The sequence below is a fragment of the Trachinotus anak genome, unplaced genomic scaffold (genome assembly GCF_046630095.1).
Source record: "Trachinotus anak isolate AG129_WGS33_773 ecotype Australia unplaced genomic scaffold, CSIRO_AGI_Tana_v1 ptg000032l, whole genome shotgun sequence".
NCBI classification, from domain to species: Eukaryota; Metazoa; Chordata; class Actinopteri; order Carangiformes; family Carangidae; genus Trachinotus; species Trachinotus anak.
This window is the reverse complement of record NW_027273883.1, coordinates 8,454,414-8,478,775: the sequence shown is the minus strand read 5'-3', so window position 1 is coordinate 8,478,775 and position 24,362 is coordinate 8,454,414. Positions and strand designations below refer to the sequence as shown.

Below are 24,362 nucleotides of genomic sequence, written 5' to 3'. Positions count from 1 at the left end.
TTCCAATAAAATGTGTTTAATTGTTACATATAAGTTTTGGTTGTGGTAGCTGAGGCTCTCTTGCTCTTTCTATGCTCAAGTTACAATACATTGTTTTGGTCATCAGATAATGGAGACCAGCTGCACTCGAGTACTTCCTCATCCTCTCTGTTGACAAATAGGCCATGTCAGGCAAGTCGTCAGCAGTGTGAAGAATAGGATATTGACCATATTTGTCCTCTAGAGGTTTTGTCCTGGACGACATCAAATGTTTTGTTTTTAAAAAGTGTGAGATTAAAAGAAAAGTCATTATCTAACTGCCCTAGTTCAAAGTGTTTAGAATAAGTCAGCTGCACTAAAATGTACTCATTACCTACAATAAAACAGTGCGGTACAGAAGAAGAATGCCAGTCTGGCCACTTGAAGTCTTGATGGACTTATTTTGGTTAAGTCTGTACTTTTGAATCCAGAAATGTCAGAGAGTTGTTCAGCATGAGTCACCTGACTTGAAAGACCTGAGTCTGAAAAGATATTCAGGGTCTGGGAAGCAGGTTGACGCTCACGGTTTTCATGGGCTCTTTTAAAACAAGTGATCTTGGCCACCTCTTACACAGAGTGATGACCAAACGAGGCTGAGTCGCCATAATCCAAAAAGCTCTGAACTACAGCACAATAAAGGTGCAGCTGCACTGAGTGGCTGACACAGAATACCCTAAGATCACACAGGAAACATACCTGCTAACAGGCTCCATGCAGACATAAAGTATATCTTATTATTGTTGTATGCACAGGTATGTACATGAGTCAACCTAAGTTGTAATATGTTCAACAAAGCCCTGGTGAGTGGTCCTGCAGGGCTGACAAAATACTCATCAGGCAACGCCAAAGATTTTTCAGGATCTCCAGGTTGCATATGCTAATGTGTGAATTATTTGTGCTCAAACATATGATGGCAGTGTCATGCAAAAATGTAAATGTGTAGTTGCTTGCTGTGCAGCTAATGCACATCCTTATGTACAAGGAACCAGTGTGCCCCCAGGGGTCTGTGTTTAAGTTTGTGGAGTCATACAAGGTCTTGACTCTTCCTTTTCTCTGTCGTGGTGAGTTGGACAGCATGACAGAAATGAGCTGTAACCCTTATTGGTCAATATGTATACATTCATTTTCTGTAGTATTTTGGGGGAGGAAATGAGGCTGGTTACTGATATTTAAAATTAGCATTTGGTTTTCAAGGTGTTTGTTTATTCAATAGGTGACTGTGCAAACTGATGGAGGTCTAGCTGTGGGCATACATCAAACTGCTGCTGATCTTTTTGCTTAACAAGTTAGGTGGAGAAAACAACAATGATTGCTGTGACATGGCATTTCAAACAAATTGCTAATATGTGAGAGAAATTGGAGTGAAAGACACATCAAGACGAGGATCAAAGAAATCAGTGTCTCTTTAATTTACAATCTCTAAGAAAAAAAACAGTAACACCTATTTAAAAAAAGCATTATTTCCTAAGCAGATAACCTTTCAACAATTAAACATGAATCTCAATCTGTAGGCCTGTGTTGTACAAATAAGACCAGTGCACCCGTGGCAAGGCACAAATTGTGTAATTCAGTTGTATGGACAGTTGGCCAAACAGAAATGATTATAATCCTAGACTTCAAGAAAAGACATAGGCACTGAAAAAAATCTTCTTCTACATTCTTATTGTAGGATTAGACTAAATCCTTGTCATATAAACTGCCCTGTGTTCCTGTTACAAACTATACACTTAACAACTGCTAGTTTTGAACCTGTTAAATGTTGACACGGTTGCACACAATATACATTAACTGATTAAACATCATTAGCTGGAGAAAAGTTTGCAATCAGCAAACAAAAATCACATAAACATCTATTGTATTAAAACACATTCTCCTTTACATTACACAGTCATTATCCTGCCTAGCCAGGTACAAAAACTACAATGAATGTCTCTGGAGGAAAAAAAATATATAATCACTATCAGTATTATACATTGATTAGTGGTATCCAAGATCAAGCAAACAGCTACTGTGAAGAGTAGAAATCTCTGATAGCAAAATGTTTTCATGAACATGTTAAGTCTACAGGTAGTTAGCCTAATAACAGTCTCCTATATTACCAGATAGTATCATAGATCATGTACAATGAAAGGCTGCAGAATTTAACCTTTGACCCTGCACAGTTTGGTCCCATTGTCAGATCAGGGTCATCTGTAGAGTGCTGAATTGGCTAAACAGTGGTGTGTGTTTTTTATGTCAACATGAACTACAGTGTATTTATTGCTGCCATTTCACTCCAGTCAAGACATACACAGTTCAAAACAACATGCCTGCTTTCTTTTTCTACACTCATGTTAGGGGATTAAAGTAGATTTTAAAGCACGTACCAGTACCATAACTCCCTCAGAAAACATTTCTTCATTTTCACAAGTATAAGGCACAAGCTGATTTGATCTACAATGTAATTTTCTCTTGCTACTTCAAAATACAAGAGCAATTAAAGTACCCAAGTGAGAAAAGTGTAAATATTACTAAAATGTTGCACAGAATAATTCAGTTCACTATAAAAAGCAAAGAAACGTGTAACACAAACTTGGGAGTTGTCATGAGACACAGCATTTCACCCTTAAACAGTGCTTCTACTAGTAACAAACTGTATCCTGATGTAGTAACTGGTTGTGTCCAGTCCAAGTGAAATTAATGCTTAAAAGTTTTCCTAGCAATAGCTGAGTTTCAAAACATTTTAATCTGCATTTATCGATCCATTGTGATGGACAAAATCACTTAGTCAGTTCCCGAAACAACACAGAAGACAATTAAGATTTTCAGCAGACTGCTTCAGCACTCAAGTTTCTCCAACTTTATGGTCCTGTTCTGTCTCTTCTTCCTGTGCACCACCTTGCTCCCCATTGACCTGGAACTTGTCATGGGCCCATCTGGGGCTGTTGGTGTTGGAGACCCCGGTGGCTTTGCGGATGATGAATCGTGCTCTTCCACGGGAGAAGCTTCCCCGCCCTCGCCCACGATTGTCCAACCACTTGCACCCTGCCTCCCCGTCTCTGTCGTCATGCTGGGAGGAAGCAAGGAAAAAGGATGGAGGGGCATCAAGACAACAACTCTAACAAACCTGAGCTTGATTATACTAAGTTACACCATGTGGTGAATATGTGGTGAATTTAAGGTGATATGAGGCATGAATGGGCAAGAGATTGGCCCTACCAGGTAGTATTGTTTGCTCTTGGGAGTGTACTCTGGGTCCCAGTCTTCACTTTTTGGGTGCCCTGCCATATTCATGGGGTTACTATGTGAACTGTTCCCCTGACAGTTACCTCTGTTCCAGCCCCTTCCACGAATTCGCACTTGCTGTAATTGGAGAAAAAGAAAAGCAGCTGAAAAGAAGCAAAATCATTGACACAGAACAAACCTTAAAAGTCAAGTGTACAGTGTAACATGACGCAGCTATTCCTCCAAACTACACTCCTCAAAGAGGATGACATCTCCTTAAAACACCATCTACCCAACAAAATTTGTTAAACTTACAAATCCTCCACGTGGCCTTCCTCTTTCGGGGCCTGGTAACTCCCTTTGACCCAGTCTTGCCCTATTAAAGCCTTCATCTTTGGGATCACACTTGTCCTGAGGCAAATCCTGTTCTTGTTGGGACTTTGAGGATGAGGAAGACGAGGACGAACTTGAGCGAGAGCGCTTCTTATTTTTCCTAGAAGCAGAAATGGTACATGCAAAATCCTTAATGCCCAGCTGTTTATAGTGCTGGGTATATGAACAACAGTATTTAGCATATTTGTTGTGTTGGGTGATTGCACATACTTTGATCTCTTGTGGCATTTGGAGGACTTTTCCACAGATCTCTCTCTACTAGAATCTGGGGAATCTCCTGTATCTCTTCCCCGATCCTGATTATAATCTCTTTCATGGGTGGAATATTTTTTACGACGCTCAATATCCAAACGAAGGTCCATTGGGTCACCCTTTATTTTTTCCCCGCCGTCCTGGGCAAATCAAAACAGAACACAACGTAGTGGACAGACTTTGCATTAGCATGAAGATGCTATCAGTCTGCTTTCAGCCAAGCTGGTCTGTAAACTAAATTGTGGAAAAAGGGGATAAACAAGGGTAACAGCCAGCTGGCATGAATAAAACCATTCTGGAGTAAATTTTCCAGTGCACTTAAAGGGCCAAACCAGTAGTTTTGCATGTTTGTGGAAATTTGAACCAATCTCCAAAGCATATGTTTGTAGACTGACTTTCTTCAAGGTAGCTACTTAGATGGTATGAAAATCAACTTGCAAAGACTTTTCTTGAAAAAGGCAACAAATCACAGTCAGCTTTATTTTTTTGTCAAAGTAATGCCACTGCAAGGTCTGCCATCAGAAGGGTGTGTTTTGAAAGCCCCCTCCCAGGTTCTGTGTGTGTTTTTATGTGCCCCCTTTCCCTAAGTTACAATCAAGCTTTGTGCAGTGAGGATGTGGTAAACATATTTACAGTAAGCTTGCTTGCTGTACTGTCTTGCTAAGTGCATGCACCACACTGACCACAATATTTAACACTTGTGACCATAAAAGTTTCAAAAGAGAAACCAACCTGATTTGAATAGCGGTTTATTTTGAGTCGACTCTCATGCAAGCTGTGATAGGAGCTTTATAAATATTGCAATATGTGCAGACTTGAGTACATTAAATGTAATAAAATCATCTGTAATTGACTGGAACTGATATAATGTGTCTGACACTGTGATGCCAGAAGGCAGTTAACGCTGGATCTTGTACACGATCAAGTTTAAACAGATTTAATAGTTGGAGATGTCAAACCTTTGAAGTAATTGATAGCATCTCCCAACAGAATGATATTAAAGGTTCACTCAATTGAGGGTAATTATTGCATTTTTTTTTTTTTCTTTCAAGACAAAGTTGTTTTATTTTGAAATATTGGATCATATTGTTTGGGGGAAAAAAAAAGTATTCGCGGGATAAAGGTCAGTTGCATTTTTGAATTGTCGGGAGTCTGATCACATAAACTATTGATTGATGGATGAAATTTAGCAAAACAAGATAATTCCAGACGGAATATGTAGTCTTTAAAATTTAGACCCTTCTCGGCTTTCTGGTCAAAGTGTGTGTGTGTGTGTGTGTGTGTGTGTAAAGCTAATTTCTGCCTTTTTGAGCTGATAAGTGAAGAAAATAAAGAGTGCTAAGAATTTAGACTTAGCATTATACTTTTTCTGATGCTTCTGGGTTCCCTCTTGCTGTTGCCTGTCAAATAGACTGGCACCTCCTGTAACGAAAAACCGAAACAAGGTATACTGTAACCCATGCGGGTAAAAGGGGAACAAATGTAAGTCACTTCAGTTACAGAGCAGTGCGATGTCAACATACCTTGACAAAGTTGGCAGGGAAGATGCCTCTCTTTTCTCTCAGCTCCCCCTCCAGCCACCCCTCCTCTCCGGCCTTGGTGACATTCTTGATCACATCCCCCGCCCTCATTGTTATCTCGTCACCCATTGTGCCCTCGAAGTCGATCAGCACCAGCACCTCTACAGTGGTGGAGCCGTAAATGGGGCAGAAAATTAGACTCTTTGCACAAACACTGGTGGACTTGCCTCACAAGTTGATGTGTCCTGACATTTCTAACGCACTGGAAGCTCTCGCCAAGGATACAGGCTGCGAGTGAATGTGGATTATTACGGTTAAACCGTACAGTTTTCCTTTGTCAGAAATCATTCTTCACAAGTGGGAAAGCATATTTTCCTTGTCGGTGTTTTCCTGCAGCGTTAGGAGAACTTTACAGAAGAGAAAAACTTACAACTTGCAGAAAAGTCAGTGGGTTTTCCAGTCACTGACAAGATCTCGGCATGCATACAAAAATTAAGCTTAAACAAATGCATACACTCAGTCTATGTAAAACTATTCAGTGCTATCTATACACCACTGCTTAAGTGTTATTTATATTTCAAATTAAAATACTTTATCAAATCAGCAGTATTTTAAACACACGCAGATCAACTCAATTTTGTCATCATGTAGCTGCTTTCTTTGTGTTTTACTATCAAATCCTCTGATTCCAAGAAACAGTAAAGTTAAGAGACGAAAAGGTAGAGAAATCCTACTTTTCTATAAGAAAAAGCCATAACACAGACTCACCCATGGTGTCTTTCTTTCGCTCTCCCTCTGATTTGAATATGTAATTCCTTCACAAAGCAGCAAACAAACTCTTGAGTTAGAAGGAGAACTGAAAGAGTGTGGTTGTGTTGTCTAAGACTGATAGATATGGCAGCCAAGGCCCTTCTTCCTACTTGTCAAACATTAACATTGAGCAACTTTTCCTGAGGCTAGTCATGGCAAGTCGACAGCAAGGAGTAGGATGGGTCATACAGTACAGAGAGAGAGAGAGAGAGAGAGAGCAACAGAGAGAGACAGGCAGAAGGAGGAGAAAGGGGAACAGGTAAGACAGGTTTGTAGTAAAAGAGAAAAGCTCATAATAAGTGGGACTTAACATGACAATATGGTTCATCAGCAGCGACAAAAAATAGAACACAAAAGTCAGCATTCACAAGCAGAACAATCACACGTCATCCAGGTCTTAAGCACCCTTTCATCTTTATCTTCTCACTGTAGCATAAAACAGCTACACATTTCAAATAAAGTCACTTTCAATACCTTCTTCATGTTTGCTGGGAGGAGTTTGTTTGACTGTTTGTCTGTAATGTTGTCGGCTGTGTGTGTGTTTTTCAGGCAAAGTAGTAGCAATTTATAGAAAGGAGAACTGAGGTATGCAAGACTGAATTTCACAAACCAAAAAAATGATATATATTTTTTTCAATAAAATATACTTTATTCCCTTTCTTTGCCATGTGTTTAATTAATGAATTTATTTTCCAATAAAATGTGTTTAATTGTTACATATAAGTTTTGGTTGTGGTAGCTGAGGCTCTCTTGCTCTTTCTATGCTCAAGTTACAATACATTGTTTTGGTCATCAGATAATGGAGACCAGCTGCACTCGAGTACTTCCTCATCCTCTCTGTTGACAAATAGGCCATGTCAGGCAAGTCGTCAGCAGTGTGAAGAATAGGATATTGACCATATTTGTCCTCTAGAGGTTTTGTCCTGGACGACATCAAATGTTTTGTTTTTAAAAAGTGTGAGATTAAAAGAAAAGTCATTATCTAACTGCCCTAGTTCAAAGTGTTTAGAATAAGTCAGCTGCACTAAAATGTACTCATTACCTACAATAAAACAGTGCGGTACAGAAGAAGAATGCCAGTCTGGCCACTTGAAGTCTTGATGGACTTATTTTGGTTAAGTCTGTACTTTTGAATCCAGAAATGTCAGAGAGTTGTTCAGCATGAGTCACCTGACTTGAAAGACCTGAGTCTGAAAAGATATTCAGGGTCTGGGAAGCAGGTTGACGCTCACGGTTTTCATGGGCTCTTTTAAAACAAGTGATCTTGGCCACCTCTTACACAGAGTGATGACCAAACGAGGCTGAGTCGCCATAATCCAAAAAGCTCTGAACTACAGCACAATAAAGGTGCAGCTGCACTGAGTGGCTGACACAGAATACCCTAAGATCACACAGGAAACATACCTGCTAACAGGCTCCATGCAGACATAAAGTATATCTTATTATTGTTGTATGCACAGGTATGTACATGAGTCAACCTAAGTTGTAATATGTTCAACAAAGCCCTGGTGAGTGGTCCTGCAGGGCTGACAAAATACTCATCAGGCAACGCCAAAGATTTTTCAGGATCTCCAGGTTGCATATGCTAATGTGTGAATTATTTGTGCTCAAACATATGATGGCAGTGTCATGCAAAAATGTAAATGTGTAGTTGCTTGCTGTGCAGCTAATGCACATCCTTATGTACAAGGAACCAGTGTGCCCCCAGGGGTCTGTGTTTAAGTTTGTGGAGTCATACAAGGTCTTGACTCTTCCTTTTCTCTGTCGTGGTGAGTTGGACAGCATGACAGAAATGAGCTGTAACCCTTATTGGTCAATATGTATACATTCATTTTCTGTAGTATTTTGGGGGAGGAAATGAGGCTGGTTACTGATATTTAAAATTAGCATTTGGTTTTCAAGGTGTTTGTTTATTCAATAGGTGACTGTGCAAACTGATGGAGGTCTAGCTGTGGGCATACATCAAACTGCTGCTGATCTTTTTGCTTAACAAGTTAGGTGGAGAAAACAACAATGATTGCTGTGACATGGCATTTCAAACAAATTGCTAATATGTGAGAGAAATTGTAGTGAAAGACACATCAAGACGAGGATCAAAGAAATCAGTGTCTCTTTAATTTACAATCTCTAAGAAAAAAAACAGTAACACCTATTTAAAAAAAGCATTATTTCCTAAGCAGATAACCTTTCAACAATTAAACATGAATCTCAATCTGTAGGCCTGTGTTGTACAAATAAGACCAGTGCACCCGTGGCAAGGCACAAATTGTGTAATTCAGTTGTATGGACAGTTGGCCAAACAGAAATGATTATAATCCTAGACTTCAAGAAAAGACATAGGCACTGAAAAAATTCTTCTTCTACATTCTTATTGTAGGATTAGACTAAATCCTTGTCATATAAACTGCCCTGTGTTCCTGTTACAAACTATACACTTAACAACTGCTAGTTTTGAACCTGTTAAATGTTGACACGGTTGCACACAATATACATTAACTGATTAAACATCATTAGCTGGAGAAAAGTTTGCAATCAGCAAACAAAAATCACATAAACATCTATTGTATTAAAACACATTCTCCTTTACATTACACAGTCATTATCCTGCCTAGCCAGGTACAAAAACTACAATGAATGTCTCTGGAGGAAAAAAAATATATAATCACTATCAGTATTATACATTGATTAGTGGTATCCAAGATCAAGCAAACAGCTACTGTGAAGAGTAGAAATCTCTGATAGCAAAATGTTTTCATGAACATGTTAAGTCTACAGGTAGTTAGCCTAATAACAGTCTCCTATATTACCAGATAGTATCATAGATCATGTACAATGAAAGGCTGCAGAATTTAACCTTTGACCCTGCACAGTTTGGTCCCATTGTCAGATCAGGGTCATCTGTAGAGTGCTGAATTGGCTAAACAGTGGTGTGTGTTTTTTATGTCAACATGAACTACAGTGTATTTATTGCTGCCATTTCACTCCAGTCAAGACATACACAGTTCAAAACAACATGCCTGCTTTCTTTTTCTACACTCATGTTAGGGGATTAAAGTAGATTTTAAAGCACGTACCAGTACCATAACTCCCTCAGAAAACATTTCTTCATTTTCACAAGTATAAGGCACAAGCTGATTTGATCTACAATGTAATTTTCTCTTGCTACTTCAAAATACAAGAGCAATTAAAGTACCCAAGTGAGAAAAGTGTAAATATTACTAAAATGTTGCACAGAATAATTCAGTTCACTATAAAAAGCAAAGAAACGTGTAACACAAACTTGGGAGTTGTCATGAGACACAGCATTTCACCCTTAAACAGTGCTTCTACTAGTAACAAACTGTATCCTGATGTAGTAACTGGTTGTGTCCAGTCCAAGTGAAATTAATGCTTAAAAGTTTTCCTAGCAATAGCTGAGTTTCAAAACATTTTAATCTGCATTTATCGATCCATTGTGATGGACAAAATCACTTAGTCAGTTCCCGAAACAACACAGAAAACAATTAAGATTTTCAGCAGACTGCTTCAGCACTCAAGTTTCTCCAACTTTATGGTCCTGTTCTGTCTCTTCTTCCTGTGCACCACCTTGCTCCCCATTGACCTGGAACTTGTCATGGGCCCATCTGGGGCTGTTGGTGTTGGAGACCCCGGTGGCTTTGCGGATGATGAATCGTGCTCTTCCACGGGAGAAGCTTCCCCGCCCTCGCCCACGATTGTCCAACCACTTGCACCCTGCCTCCCCGTCTCTGTCGTCATGCTGGGAGGAAGCAAGGAAAAAGGATGGAGGGGCATCAAGACAACAACTCTAACAAACCTGAGCTTGATTATACTAAGTTACACCATGTGGTGAATATGTGGTGAATTTAAGGTGATATGAGGCATGAATGGGCAAGAGATTGGCCCTACCAGGTAGTATTGTTTGCTCTTGGGAGTGTACTCTGGGTCCCAGTCTTCACTTTTTGGGTGCCCTGCCATATTCATGGGGTTACTATGTGAACTGTTCCCCTGACAGTTACCTCTGTTCCAGCCCCTTCCACGAATTCGCACTTGCTGTAATTGGAGAAAAAGAAAAGCAGCTGAAAAGAAGCAAAATCATTGACACAGAACAAACCTTAAAAGTCAAGTGTACAGTGTAACATGACGCAGCTATTCCTCCAAACTACACTCCTCAAAGAGGATGACATCTCCTTAAAACACCATCTACCCAACAAAATTTGTTAAACTTACAAATCCTCCACGTGGCCTTCCTCTTTCGGGGCCTGGTAACTCCCTTTGACCCAGTCTTGCCCTATTAAAGCCTTCATCTTTGGGATCACACTTGTCCTGAGGCAAATCCTGTTCTTGTTGGGACTTTGAGGATGAGGAAGACGAGGACGAACTTGAGCGAGAGCGCTTCTTATTTTTCCTAGAAGCAGAAATGGTACATGCAAAATCCTTAATGCCCAGCTGTTTATAGTGCTGGGTATATGAACAACAGTATTTAGCATATTTGTTGTGTTGGGTGATTGCACATACTTTGATCTCTTGTGGCATTTGGAGGACTTTTCCACAGATCTCTCTCTACTAGAATCTGGGGAATCTCCTGTATCTCTTCCCCGATCCTGATTATAATCTCTTTCATGGGTGGAATATTTTTTACGACGCTCAATATCCAAACGAAGGTCCATTGGGTCACCCTTTATTTTTTCCCCGCCGTCCTGGGCAAATCAAAACAGAACACAACGTAGTGGACAGACTTTGCATTAGCATGAAGATGCTATCAGTCTGCTTTCAGCCAAGCTGGTCTGTAAACTAAATTGTGGAAAAAGGGGATAAACAAGGGTAACAGCCAGCTGGCATGAATAAAACCATTCTGGAGTAAATTTTCCAGTGCACTTAAAGGGCCAAACCAGTAGTTTTGCATGTTTGTGGAAATTTGAACCAATCTCCAAAGCATATGTTTGTAGACTGACTTTCTTCAAGGTAGCTACTTAGATGGTATGAAAATCAACTTGCAAAGACTTTTCTTGAAAAAGGCAACAAATCACAGTCAGCTTTATTTTTTTGTCAAAGTAATGCCACTGCAAGGTCTGCCATCAGAAGGGTGTGTTTTGAAAGCCTCCTCACTGGTGCGTTGAAGCGGGACATGCCAGCATCTGAGACTTGAAGGATCCACTACTCAACAAACAGCAACAAACTGCACCAACGTATTTCATCCATCATCCTTGCCTGTTTGTCTTCCATGTTTTTAATGACTTCCATCAGCTGGTTACCACATTTTTACATGCCTGAGCTTCAGCAACAAGGTGCATTCACCAGTGGTTTCAGAAGAGTCTCTGAGTACTCACTATGACCTGTTTCCTATTTCAAAAAAGTTTCAAGTCTTTGTCAGTTGATTATCATACCATCCTGATGCCATGAAGTGACACTAAAAGGTGCTGAAATGGTGGGAAACCAATCTAAAAACTTTGAGGTATGCTGTGAGAAGTAGTCATAGTATGAACCTCATAGGGTATTTGGCTGTACATGCAAAGCACCTTTAGCAAAAGTGAAGAACAAGAAGATACGATCGTTCAGGCTATTTTGAGTTTACTCTTTTTTAGCAGCATTCATGTTCCATGTTTACAAATGGTTGGCCATATGTGTCCATGCGCATCAATAAAGAAACACTGTGAAGATCTACTCAAAAAGTTAAGAATGAGCACAGGTAAATGTAGTGATTGCTGTTGGTTATTTCCGTTCCTTATTTTTTTTAAAGAATACTTACGAAGAAAATTGTTTAGAGTCCTTTGAACAGCTTTGGCACAGTGGCTTCCATTTCTGACCTTATTTGATTCATTAGCCGTGGTCAGGCTTGTGCCCACAGTATAACCAATTCATCATGTGTGAAGGCCATATAACAAACAACAAAGTCAAAGTGCCTTATTTTGCATGTGCATTTCTTAGACTTTGAGCATCTCCCTTCAAGGAAAGCCACAGGCTTTATGAGAGTGCAGTCTAAAGGCATCTGGCTTGCTCACTTGTTTGCTGTTGTTTGTTTTTCCAACATACTTCATACTGCAAAATGTTCAGTCACCTTGTAAGTGCCATCCTCTGAGCTTTTCATCGCCTCAAAAAGTTGAGAGTGTTTCTTAAAAGCACTCGTTGAAACATCAATTCTTCTGTGGGACAGAAAGACAGTTAAAATAAGACAATTAAATGCACATAGTCATGGGAACCACAGCACAGGTACCAAAACATCAAACTGTGAGCTACACTGAACTGCGAAGACGACACCAAACAGGAAAAAGAAAAAGAAAAACTAGCGGGAAAATAAAACTGACCTCCACCGAGCATGAGAACAAATAAGCCAAGATAGTCTGTTGATTTTCAGGTAGGAAAGGTGGGAGAAATACCTGAAAGCTGTTAAAAGAGGAGGTGAAGCCACAGCACACTGAAGGTGAGAGGGTCACTCAATAGGCGACTCTACCTGTGTATCTCTGGGCTTTTTCTTGACTTCATCATTTCCTTCTCTGCAGCTCGTCTTTGGTACACGGTGAATCGCTCGTTTAGAGTCATGCCGGAAGATGGAAAGTGCTGAGCTGTGAGTGTAAACAACAAGAAATCAAGACTACAGGCTGGTTACATCCAGATTTATTCATTAGATCATTATGGGTAATGTTGCAAATCAATGAGCAGGCTTTATGGTAACATTGGATTTTTGTATCAATGTAATGAAGTACCCAGATTTTTCAAGTATTTCATTCACTGGATAAACCAAAAACAGACATACCTGAATGATCATTGTGTCCATAAACAGATTCTAATTGATTTTCCAGAAAATTTACTCCATATTGCTCATCCCTACTGTTTTTGTTCTACATTTCTCTCAAAACATAATGATGCTTTTTCAGAAAAAAAAATGCAATTGTGGTGTAGTCTGTCATAGATTTGAAAGTTAAGATGAGCCTATGCTGAGTGACATCCGTGGCCAAAGTAAATACAATATGGCGTGATTCTGAAAAACAGATGCTTTCCTTCATTACTGAAAAAACTTGTCAGATTAGATTCATCTGTGTTGTGAACTGTACATCAAGGCATGTCTTAGAAACAGGGAGGACTCACCTTTAATGTGGTGAACGATGGTAACAATGTGTTGAGCAAACAGCTCAGAGGGACTCCTGGGTAACTGAGCAGCCTGAACATGTTGAAAGATGGAGCGAAACTCCTGATCCTTTTTTGAGGACTGCACAAGATCCTGAGACAACTGTCGCTCCTCAGCTAAAATATCAGAAGAGCTGAAAATGACAAGAGACATCCTCATTTGTCTATAGCTCTTCTTTATAAAAGAAAACATGTTGTTCTTCACTCAGACCAAACGGGGAAAGTATTGTAGTAAAAGTATTTTAGTAAATGCATTGTTTTTTGATCATTTTCTAAAGAAAACAGTATATCATCGGTGTACAACAGAAGTGCAGTGATTATTGCCAAGTCTGCTGCTGGATGTACACGTATGACCTCTGGTTCACTGAAGAAAAACTTCATATGGGGTAAGAAACTATAGTATGATGCTCACCTCATCAGGCTATCTCCAAGAAAATCCATTCTCACATTAAATTTTGCTTCCTGTTTTCTTGTGGAGATGAGAGGCGAGTCCTCTCCCCTGACCATAAACATCTCTCTGTCAGAGTTCCTCCTTGGTGGTGGTGTGGGAGATGGGATAGAGGGAGATTTTGCCATCTTCCTCGCTTTACAACTTGTATCTGGGGAGAGTTCCTCAAATTTTCCCGCAAACTCCCTCTTGGCGAGGGCGGCAGCAATGGCTGCAGCTTTATCCTGCTTTCGACTGAGATATATCTCCTCTGCCATGGCGTCAAGGTCACTGTTAGCTCTCTGTGAGTGAGCAGCATTCTGCCATTTGCCAAAGCACTCTTCAAACAGTTCGCGGGCTGAGTGAGTGACCTTGCTCTTTGGCTTAGAGGACTCGTCCCCATTGTGCCAGTCTTTGTGACACGACTTTGAGTGAGGCTTGATGATCATCTCCTCCTCTTCCTCACCATCAGCGGACAGAAAAGGAGAAGCTTTCAAAAAGCTGTTCAGAGACACTTCACTGTCAGCATCCTCTTTGTACTTCCTTGACACTGAATCAGTGTTAACTGCCGATGCTTTGCCGTTTACTTTCCCCTGCTCCATATCCACATCATTTGTCTCTGTGTTCTTGCCATTTTCCCAAGCTTTTTTATTTTGCTCCTCAAGAAACCTAAACAATGACAAAGAGATAAAGAGCTGCATCTAGCTGGACATGAGAGAAACAACTAACAAACAAGTAAATTGACAGAAAACCAAATGACAATCTGACAGCAGACACAAGGCCTTAATTAATTCTGTTAAAAACAACTCAGCTTGACAAAACAAATATTGTGAATCTCTCTAAATCCTTTAATTTTATTTTCAGTCAACCACACATGACTGACCAAAGTCACGGGAAAGGCAAAACTAAATTTATTGTGTGATCTAAAAAAAGGGATGTGAAAGCATTTAAGAACAAAACAACAATTCATGATATCAAACTATAAAGCTTGCATAGTTTGCTAAAACAATGTCAGAATTTTAGAGAAGAAAAGTAAAATCAGCCTTACTTTCTGAAGGCAATGGATATTGCTGTCTTATCTCCATCCGGGTATTCCTCATTGGAGAAGAAGTCAAAGCTGGAAAGCATTGGATTTAGACCTTCACGAGATGTTTTTTTTGTGGGGGATGAACTACACCCCATCTGCCAAGAGGTGGCGCCATTGCTGGTGTCAACTGTGTTTTTAGGGGAGGAACCAGACTGGTTAGCAGTTTGGCTGCTCTGACCAACAATAACAGCAGACTTTGCCAGAGGACTGGTTCTCTTTGGGCTACTGATGCAGTCTGTTAGGCCTTTCCAGTTCCCCTCTGTTTTCCCACTGCCTGTTCCCTCCTTGGCATCTTCTGCTGACACCTCGACAAGCTCCACTGGCTCCCCATCTCCCGCTTCTCCCTTTTGGACCTCCTTTGCGGCTGAGTGGTCCTCTTTCACATCTTTGGAGTTCTGGTTGGCCAGCAACAAGGATGGCCTGCATTTGGGAGAGGACGAGTGCGAGGAGGAGGAAGAATGCTGAGAGTGTCTAGATAAGGGCGTGGAGGATCGGTCAGAGTGCTGAGAGTGACCATGAGGGGGGCTTCCTGAGCGTTTCTGGAGGTTGTGTGATTGTCCTTGCAAATGGTTTTGCTGCTGCTGCTGTTGCTGCTGCTGCTGCTGCTGATGATGATGATGTTGCTGCTTTTGAGGGTGTTGCTTGAAATTCTTCCAGTTGGGGCGGAAGTTGTTGTAGCCGCCGCCACCCCCACCACCACGCTGGTACCGTCCACGTGGGAAGTAGCCCCGCCCTCGGCCCCTGAAGTTGTACGGTCTCCGGAAGCCTCGGTGGTAGCCCCGGAACTCCCGGTTGTTGTGGTATCCTCTCGGATATTTCTTCTCCCGGGTATAAGATGGAGAATGAGATCTTGACCGTGACCGTGACCGAGACCTAGAGCTACAAAGAAGTTAAAAGAAAGAAGAAAGAAAGCACATAACTCCTTTCTGGAAAGAGACCGAGTTTTTCTGGGTTCTGGCCCCAAAAATAGAAAACTCTGCAGCAATGTTATGCAATACAACACTGCCACAAACTGTAAACCACAGCCTAAAATTACCAGTTAAGTTGTGATACAGTTTCAACAAAAGACAGACACACATGCATGCATATGTTCTCATTTTTATATCGAAGGGTATTTTTATGTTCACCAACGTTAAAAAAGGCAATAAATTAAATCTAATCAAATCTAAAGCCAGTTAAATCTACTTTGATGTTGTAAGACAACATTACTTACAAAGGGAGTGAATACCTTTCATCTTACTGACATACACAACAGTAGATCAACTCGGTCAGTACATAAAAGCTTTGATTATTGCTATTCTTACAATAAATACAAAAAGAACAGTGTTAGTGCACTGAGTGACTCCATGGCTGAACAGACAAAGAACTACTGAGGCTCAGACTTTACTACTGATAAATCTTTGGTGTAAGGAAATAACAACGATGACCACTCAGAACCAAATATTGTTTGATGACAAACAAGTCTGTTCAGTTTTCTTAAACAGACACTAAAGATGCAACAAGCAAATAGCAGATACATATGTATCACAAAACCACGAAACACATTCTGACAGAAGAGCAGCTGCAGCCAGCAGCTATGTAACTGTTTGAATTGTCTAAACATGTCAGTATATAACCTGTAGGCCTCCATGTTGAGAAAAGCACACATAGGAGCTGTGCTTGGGAAAAAAGCAGACTTCACAGCATGGTGCTGAGCAGGGCTGCAGGTTCAGACTAGTCCACATGGTGGCTCTGCTGTGCTACTGATTTAAAAAAAAAAAGCCTCATGTTGTACTCAACCCTGAACCTTTCACATAGCCCTGAGAAAATAACCACAATACAGGATGTTCGCTACTTCAAATCGATAATGTTATCAGTTAAACTAATATGTTGGAATCAAAGCACATTTCAACACAACAGCCACAACTTCCCACAGCATTCTACAAGATAATGAATTCATATGTTATATCACATACATCTTCGGCAACTTCTCTACAACTATCAATGAATAAAAAAGTAACTACTCAATTTCCCCATGAAAATTTTAACATGGCTCAACAAGTCTTTGTATATTAAGAAATTGACAAATACACACAAAGCTTACAACATACTGCAGCACCATATTCAGAACTGACAGAGCCAAGCAGCACCACACTACATGCAAACACACTCTAAAGCCATAGAAAAGGGCTGAAAAAGCACAGAACTCACCTAGTGTGTTTTTTCATTGGAATACAGAGTGATTAAAGAAGGCAGCGCACTAAGCAGCACTGCACACTCACAGTGCGAGCTACAGATACTGCAGCTCTTCTAGCCAGCTCTGGTGAAGCAGGGAGTCACATGGACCATATGAGGGGGGGAAAAAAATCTACGCAAATCCTTTGACTCTATGCTTGCCAGTTACAAGGGCTGTTCAAGCAGTGTAGTGAGGCTTTGTAAAAAAAAAAAAAGATTAATTAGACCAACCAAATACTCATTTATTTAATATTCCAGCAGGATACACTATAGTTTTAATATAGGTTACTGAGGAAAGTCCACACTGAGTGTTTCACTACATCTATATGGGTACTGAGGTGTTAAAAGCAGGGGATGGTGACAGTGAGAGAGAGTCAAGATTAAGCTCCAAACTGGAACTGTTGCTTGGTTTTAATTATCAGACTTGTCAACATGTTGGGGATGTTTCTCCCAGGTGGTGTAGGGAAATAAATCATTTCCGTGTATACGTGTTGCTTTTCTTGGGTCTTTATACGTCACTTGGTATCTCTGTGAAACCTGTGCAAATGTGTGCATTCATGGTTTTACAGTTCCACAAACCCATCTGCATGTGTGCACCATGTGCTCAGGGAAGAGTTAACCATTAGATTCCTTCCATGTCTCTTCTTTATGCTAATTTTAAGCTGTGACGCTGCCAGGAAATGAGCTGCCCTGCCATTTTACTGCCATGCCACAGTCATTCTGCCAGAAACAGCAGAGGCATCAGAGTGAAGCCTGGCCTTTTCTTCCAAGTGCACATCATAGCAGCAGCTCACCCGACAGTCAGGGCATTTTTGCTTAAGCAAAGCAACAAAAACCAAACGCTGTGTTGATGGGCTTGATAAAATATTTCCATGTGCCACTGAGGTTGAAGGATATGTAAATGTTTTTCCGTGCATTGCAAACAATATTATTGGATAATATTCACTCAAACTTAAGTTAATTCACTAACCGGCAGCTGAACTCTTTCTCAAACAACAATTTCCTCTGGACACAGAAGCTGACTTTAGAGCCTGGGTCAGACCCAAATCCATTAATACGCTACACCAGCTTTGTCTATTCATATGAGAACCAAGCTCATAAAGTCCAGGTGGATGGAAATCAACAGATATGCAGCTAACAGGTAATGCTGATTATAACAAAACACGGAACCACCTGTTGACATATCCCCACTGTCAGAAATAAACTACCTACCAAAAAAAAAAAAATAACCCTGCTATAATTCACATCACATTTTAACAGCTCATTGCACAGGTCATCCTTTAAGAGAAGTTAAAATTTACTAGACAGAATTTGAATGGGTCATATACATAGCAGGAAACATGGGGTGATCAATGTTGATGTCCTTGCATAAACTGGTGGTGCTTTGTCTGCTGCACCTGCTGCTGGATTCTCTTTGGTTCATGAAAACCAACTTTGTTGGGTCACAGTCATTTAGGTGGGTCAGTGCATTCTTCTTTCATATGCACTGTAACACAGTTTGCTGCAGACGAAGGCTCAGGAAACAATAATGAAGCTTTAATAAGGGCCAAAGGAAAACCAGGTTGCTCCCAAAAAACACAATACAGCAAACAGATTCAAAATGGACTCTACCTGTAACGATGCTTCCTGGACCGGGACCTGGACCGACTTCTGGAGCGTGAGGTGGAGCGGGATCTTGACCGAGACCTTGAACGGCTCCGAGACCTTGAGGCTGATTTTGTAAATCTGGGCATCACTGCAGCCAGCCCACCTCAAACTGTCACAGAAAAGAGTTGTACGTCCGAGTTAGGATTTGGAAAATGTAAGAACGCAAACAGAACACATTGTAAGGAAAAAATAAATAAAAAATCACCTTTACAAGACTCTGGCTGCACAGAATGGGTATTACTCATCTGAGGGAACAGCTGAATTAGCACAAAAGAAAAAAGAAATTTGTAGAAAGCCAAGAGTCAGAAATCCTTGAAATAAAATATCCAACACAGATAACCATCCGAGATGCACTTCAAAAGTCAGTCAGTGCAAAAGCTGCGTGAAGAAACAGAGCAGCTGTGAAAAAGGAAGAAGGCAATCTGGAGCAGTGTAGGGCATCCAAACAGAACCAGTTTTATTTAGTCACCGATCATTTGCATAGAGGGCAGTCTTACGTCAGTCATCTGACTTCTTAACTGTGGAGCCGACTATAAAATATTTAACACATAGATATAGTTATGAGTAAGATACGTTTGTTCTCTTCACATGAAAGGACAACACAGCTTTAGCATTTAGTACAAATGTTTTCTCTAAGTCGAACTCAGAGTGTCACTGCATTTCTCTGAATGATTCATCCATTCAGAGAAAGACCACAGGTCTCTTCAGGCTTCTCCAAAACCCACCACTCACCCATCATTTTATGTAGATTAGTACAGTGCTACAGTGTAGTTGTACATTACATTAAACAAATGTTGTGTGAATGTGTCTACAGAAAATTGAACACCAGTCTAATGCAGTCTTTGCTTGGTTGTTTGCTGTCGTTGTTTATGATTAAAAGTACTAGTAACTGCTCAACTAACGCCTAACTGGTCTAAAGTTAAATACTCAACTTACCATCACCCCACTCAGTTGATGGAAAATTAGTTGATTTCCTCTGTAGCTAACTCACCATATCAGATGCTTGTGGTTAAAGAATCTACTGAGACCGCTGACTTTTAACTGCATGCTCAGTGCACAGAGGCGTCAGATATACTTTTAACTTCAAAGGATGTTGCTTCTCAACTCCTTTGGGGCTTCGCTTGCAAACTCCCAAAAATTATTAATACAACTCTATAGTAGGGATATCTAATTCTTGCCAAGGTCCACAGGGCATTATCTGCAACATATGGTCCTCATAGTACAGTAAATGCCAGGGATCAAATAATTGATCTTTCATTATGAGAGTCATCTTCAGAGACTTTGGAAGGAGGAAATTGCCGACTACACATGACAGGGGATTTAAAAACCAGTGCACGCTATCACATGGTGGTCCCTGTGTGTATCCTTGCTACTATTTTGGAGAGTATTGAAATGGATCCATCTTCCCCCGCATGCTGTTCGTGCTCAGTGAACTTCGCACTCTCCTCATTCCTGGCACCGTGTTGTTTTTGGCTTTCAGAGGATAATTTCCTGAAGGTCCAGCCTCAACAGACCGTCAGTTTAGCTTACTGTGCACATTGAATAGTATGGCAGTCAGATGTGGCCCTTTCCAGCGTGTGGTAGCACGTGTAAAACAAATACATTGTGGCACTGGCAGCCTTCTTAATTGTGCGTTATATACAAGAGGAAGTTGGCCTTGAAGGCAATTCCTGAGGAAAAATCTAACTGTAGTGGATTGTTCAGAATTTGTTGTAATAACTGTATAAAAATGTGTAAAACCAACACATCTGTGTTTCAGACATTTTCACATGGCTGAAAATAGTTTCCTTGAAACTTGTGAATGGGTTTCATCAGAAACTGTATACAAAACAGCTCCACCGAGCTAAGGTTCCCCAGCTAATGAAACTATTGCATTATGACTGCTTTATTAAAACACACAACCTTATGTCTGCTTATGTGTATAGTGGACCCATTGCCTTTTCTCCTGTACCTAGTATGAAAGAAGTGAAGAGTGGCATCACAGTTTCAATAGCTTCACTCTGAAAGCTTGACTGATAACCAGCTGCAGCTGCTGCTCCTTCACGCTGTGTGGTCGGCAGCCTAATGACTGAGATTTCAGCCTCTCTCAAAAAGGCTGCGGCAAGCTTGGTCTTTAATCACTTGCTACTAGATTTCAGCACACCAGTACTCTTACTGACACACAGACACACAAATGCAAACACACGTCACACTGTACTTCGAGCAACGTTTTATTTTAAGATGATGATTTCACACCTTTACGACATCCTTAAACCAAACCTGAGCAAAAAAACAAAACAAAAAAAAAAACACCTCACCAATCGCCATCAACAAAGTATGTGTCAACCAGGGAAATGCCATTGCATTATCAACTCTCTATCACATCCTCCACTTTACAGTGCTGTCACCAATAGCCAAGAAAAAACAAAGTTTTTCCTGGTTTAAAGTCTAACTTCAGCCTTCTGGGTTTCTTCCGGAGTTTTATCACTGGGTGACCCCGTTATTGATTATCTCATGTTTGGATCATCAGGTGTATATACTAGCTGGTATCTGAATGGACAACCCTGCTGACCTTATTTAAAAAAAAAAAAAAAAAAAAAAAAAAGGAACAACATGCAAAACTAGAAAAGCAGGTCTTTAACACAGCAGGATGGAAAACAGTCGGCAGAAAGAACTGAAATAACAGGGGACAGTGAACAGATAGTTATTAAATAGTGAAACAGAATTCAGCTGATAGTGGTTCTATATGGGTAGAAGTTTAATACTGTGGATACACACGATTAAGAGTCCCCTCGGAGGAGGGAGCGACAGCTGTATAATCCTCATCAGCTGTTTACTTCATGTAACAGCAAAAGTAGCCCCGATCAACAATGGTCCAGCAACTCGATACACTGCTCAAAGCATAGGAGAAGAAATACTCCACTCAATCAAGTGCCCCATCATTAAGACTGGGATGCCACAGTGGCAGCTGGAATCACATTTGCTATCTATATGTGCCCCTGAGACTTCCCGCTTGCTATTTCAGAAAAAGCTACAGCAACTGTCATTGGCACAATCTTTGGTTATTGACAGTGAGACACTCCATGCTGAGGCGGTTAATGGATAGCAAAGCAACTGGCAGCGCTGTTTCAGACAAGATAAACTTTACGGCTTCCTCCTTTTGGTTGTTTAATGATACAATAAATCTTCTGAATAGACTGCTTCCCTCAGCCGTGTCCGAATGAGTATTAGCTGGCTCGTTTGTCTTGAGGGAGCTACAGTAGCCTGACTGTTAGACAAACATATGACCTCATGTGCATAGCTCATACGACATTACTCTTTGCTAATCGCCTACAATGACAGATGGAACACCTTTTAGCTTGGCATTGAACTTGGGGACAAGTTTAATGATAACATGATCCCGGTAGCATCTAACTTTCTGCCAACTAAGGCAGTTCAATATCACTGTGTTCTCGGCAGGGGAAATCTGTTTTGGTAGCATTTGTGCTGCTTTCAGTAATTTAGTTCTATTGTAAAGTCTACAACAGCAACCATTAGCAGCTTAAAAACTCCCACTGCAGGGTTTCTATTGTGTACATGAGGCTACTTCTGCATGGAAAATGGCATACAGCAGAGTGACACTGAGGCATCCTCACAGCGACATGCTTCTCATCTGTCTGTCATCACCACGTTTGTGGAACACAAGGGGGAACTCGGTAGTTAAAGGTCCTCTCTATTTCAGTCAGTTGGTAACAGCCTGGCAAATGATGAGTTATAGTTGTATATTTTCAAAATGATTACAATTGATGTTTGTCTTTTCCCGTGCCTGACGGTCTCATAAGCAAAAAGCTGAAGACATAGTTGGTGTGTTTGTTGTTTATTACGAGTGGCAGAGAGCGGCATGTTGTATAACCAGAATACTTTCATTTCTGCTGTTGGGCCACCAGTTAATTTCACTGCCTGAGGAGTTCCACGCCCAGATGGTGCCAATAAAGTTGCACACTTCGCCATATTCGTATATTTTGTCCTCAAATAACTTGCACAAATGTGAGCACCGCCCACAGTAGCCGAGGACACATGCACATGGAAAGTTGATTAAGTGATCGCCACTATATTCTCTCAAAGAAAGTGGCACGGACAAAAGTCAAAGCAAAACAGAATATGTTGCACTGCCACTTCAGTTTGTTCCAGCATATATCAACATGGACACACCTTTTCATTGTATGTGAACTTTTTGTGCAGCCGGTGTTTGTTAAAGAGGATCCACCTCAACCAGGATCCAGTAGCCAAGCAGGAAACTACATGATAATGTTTTCAAACTTTTTTTTTTAGTTTGCATCACTGGACCCCAGAAATAGACTCACATTGGACCATAAAAGCCAGTTAGATGAGCATGTACAGGAAACTCATGACAAAGAGGCGATTCTTGTTGCTGTGTGTAACTTGTTAGGCTTATTTCAGGATGGCAGCTGTTTACTGTAGGTGGAGGGACAATTTAGTCAAACCTGCAATCTCAACAGTCATCATGTCATCGGGCCCGCCACTGAAAACAACTCCTACTACTAGTAAAATTAAACCTCTCATTTTACTGAGGTCCCCCTTGAATCCTCTGGTGGTCCGAGGATCCACTGAATAATGTTCAAGAAATGACTATTGACAAACAGCATCTGCATAAAGCTGCTGAGCTTCCAGCAAATTATTCAGCCCTTACTTCACAGATATTTTCACTACAGCTGTTCAAATGACATCAGCGGACTTGAAATGAAAGCATATCAAAGAAAGTGGATCATGTCTTGGATGGGATGGACAGTGCATCAGTCAAGTGAAGAAAAAAGAACTAATCTAACATTTAACATCACATTAGAAAAGCATTCAGACCAGTGCCTCCCTCAGAAGACAAAATGCCCCTTATTAGATCTAACAATTTACTGATAAGGGGTATAGATAATGAATGAATGGATGAATTTACTAACCAAATAACGCTGATCACCAGAAATGTGATTATCGCTCCATTTTTGTAACAGACTCATTTCATCCAGTGACTCTTAGCCATGGATCAGCCGCTGTGCTGCCTAACTTCCCCCTCAGCGACCGTCAGTTTTCCATGTTGCTGCCATCATGTCATGAACGCTTAGGCTATCTCCACTTTCTCCTGAATTATTGCCCAGAGAGAGAGAGAGAGAGAGAGAGGGAGAGAGAGAGAGAGCGCAAAGGGAAAGTGAACAAATCGAAGCCACTTACCGGTCGGCGTTGACGTTCAGCGCTGTCGAGGTTGCATTCAGGTACCACGGAGTAACGCTGCAGAAATGACTTACAGACAAGTGCTCCCTGGTCTTCTGTGTGTCTGTGCTCGTTTGCCCAACTTGTGTCAAGTGTGTGTGTGTGTGTGTGTGTGTGTGTGTGTGTGAGTGTTCGTGTGTGTCGGCAGGAGTCTGCGGTGTTCAGAGAAAGGAGGGGGGTGTGACTGCTCCGTGCGGCTCAGAGGGTCATATTTCCTTCCGCCTTCTCCGTCTGTCAAAACACCGTCTTTAGAGGAATGAATGGGGTCAGTAGCTAAGCCGTGTATTAGAAATATAGGAGGCTGATCGGTCCATATATCCCTGTAATAACATCTCGGTGATGGAAGCCTAGTAATCCCCGACGAAAAGTCACTGTAGTAACCGTTTTCCTGCAGGGAGCAGACGCAGTGTCTGTGGTGCACTATGGTGTT

General features: G+C 40.9%; 3 protein-coding genes across 8 annotated transcripts; all 3 read right to left on the bottom strand.

Moving 5' to 3' along the window:
* Window positions 1-1,403: 1,403 nt before the first annotated feature.
* Window positions 1,404-4,376, bottom strand: LOC139612854 (thyroid hormone receptor-associated protein 3-like). The gene is made up of 4 exons (XM_071468943.1): window positions 3,826-4,376; window positions 3,538-3,715; window positions 3,217-3,360; window positions 1,404-3,067 (listed from the first exon to the last, which is right to left on the bottom strand). The coding sequence occupies exons 1-4, from the start codon at window positions 3,975-3,977 to the stop codon at window positions 2,843-2,845; spliced, it is 699 nt and encodes a 232-aa protein (XP_071325044.1). The 5' UTR covers window positions 3,978-4,376; the 3' UTR covers window positions 1,404-2,842.
* A 771-nt stretch (window positions 4,377-5,147) lies between these two features.
* LOC139612855 (CD2-associated protein-like) lies at window positions 5,148-6,863 on the bottom strand. The gene is made up of 3 exons (XM_071468944.1): window positions 6,156-6,863; window positions 5,391-5,548; window positions 5,148-5,289 (listed from the first exon to the last, which is right to left on the bottom strand). The coding sequence occupies exons 1-3, from the start codon at window positions 6,157-6,159 to the stop codon at window positions 5,206-5,208; spliced, it is 246 nt and encodes an 81-aa protein (XP_071325045.1). The 5' UTR covers window positions 6,160-6,863; the 3' UTR covers window positions 5,148-5,205.
* A 1,427-nt stretch (window positions 6,864-8,290) lies between these two features.
* Window positions 8,291-24,115, bottom strand: thrap3a (thyroid hormone receptor associated protein 3a). Of its 6 annotated transcripts, none has more exons than XM_071468937.1 (11): window positions 23,894-24,115; window positions 18,659-18,803; window positions 14,795-15,712; window positions 13,732-14,415; window positions 13,281-13,453; window positions 12,646-12,757; window positions 12,253-12,337; window positions 10,713-10,894; window positions 10,425-10,602; window positions 10,104-10,247; window positions 8,291-9,954 (listed from the first exon to the last, which is right to left on the bottom strand). In XM_071468937.1, the coding sequence occupies exons 2-11, from the start codon at window positions 18,778-18,780 to the stop codon at window positions 9,730-9,732; spliced, it is 2,823 nt and encodes a 940-aa protein (XP_071325038.1). In that variant the 5' UTR covers window positions 18,781-18,803; window positions 23,894-24,115; the 3' UTR covers window positions 8,291-9,729. The 6 variants fall into 6 exon arrangements, with proteins under 6 accessions (XP_071325038.1, XP_071325041.1, XP_071325040.1 ...); XM_071468940.1 differs by having other exon boundaries at window positions 14,795-15,706; XM_071468939.1 differs by lacking the exon at window positions 23,894-24,115 and adding an exon at window positions 23,626-23,644.
* Between the last annotated feature and the right edge of the window lie 247 nt (window positions 24,116-24,362).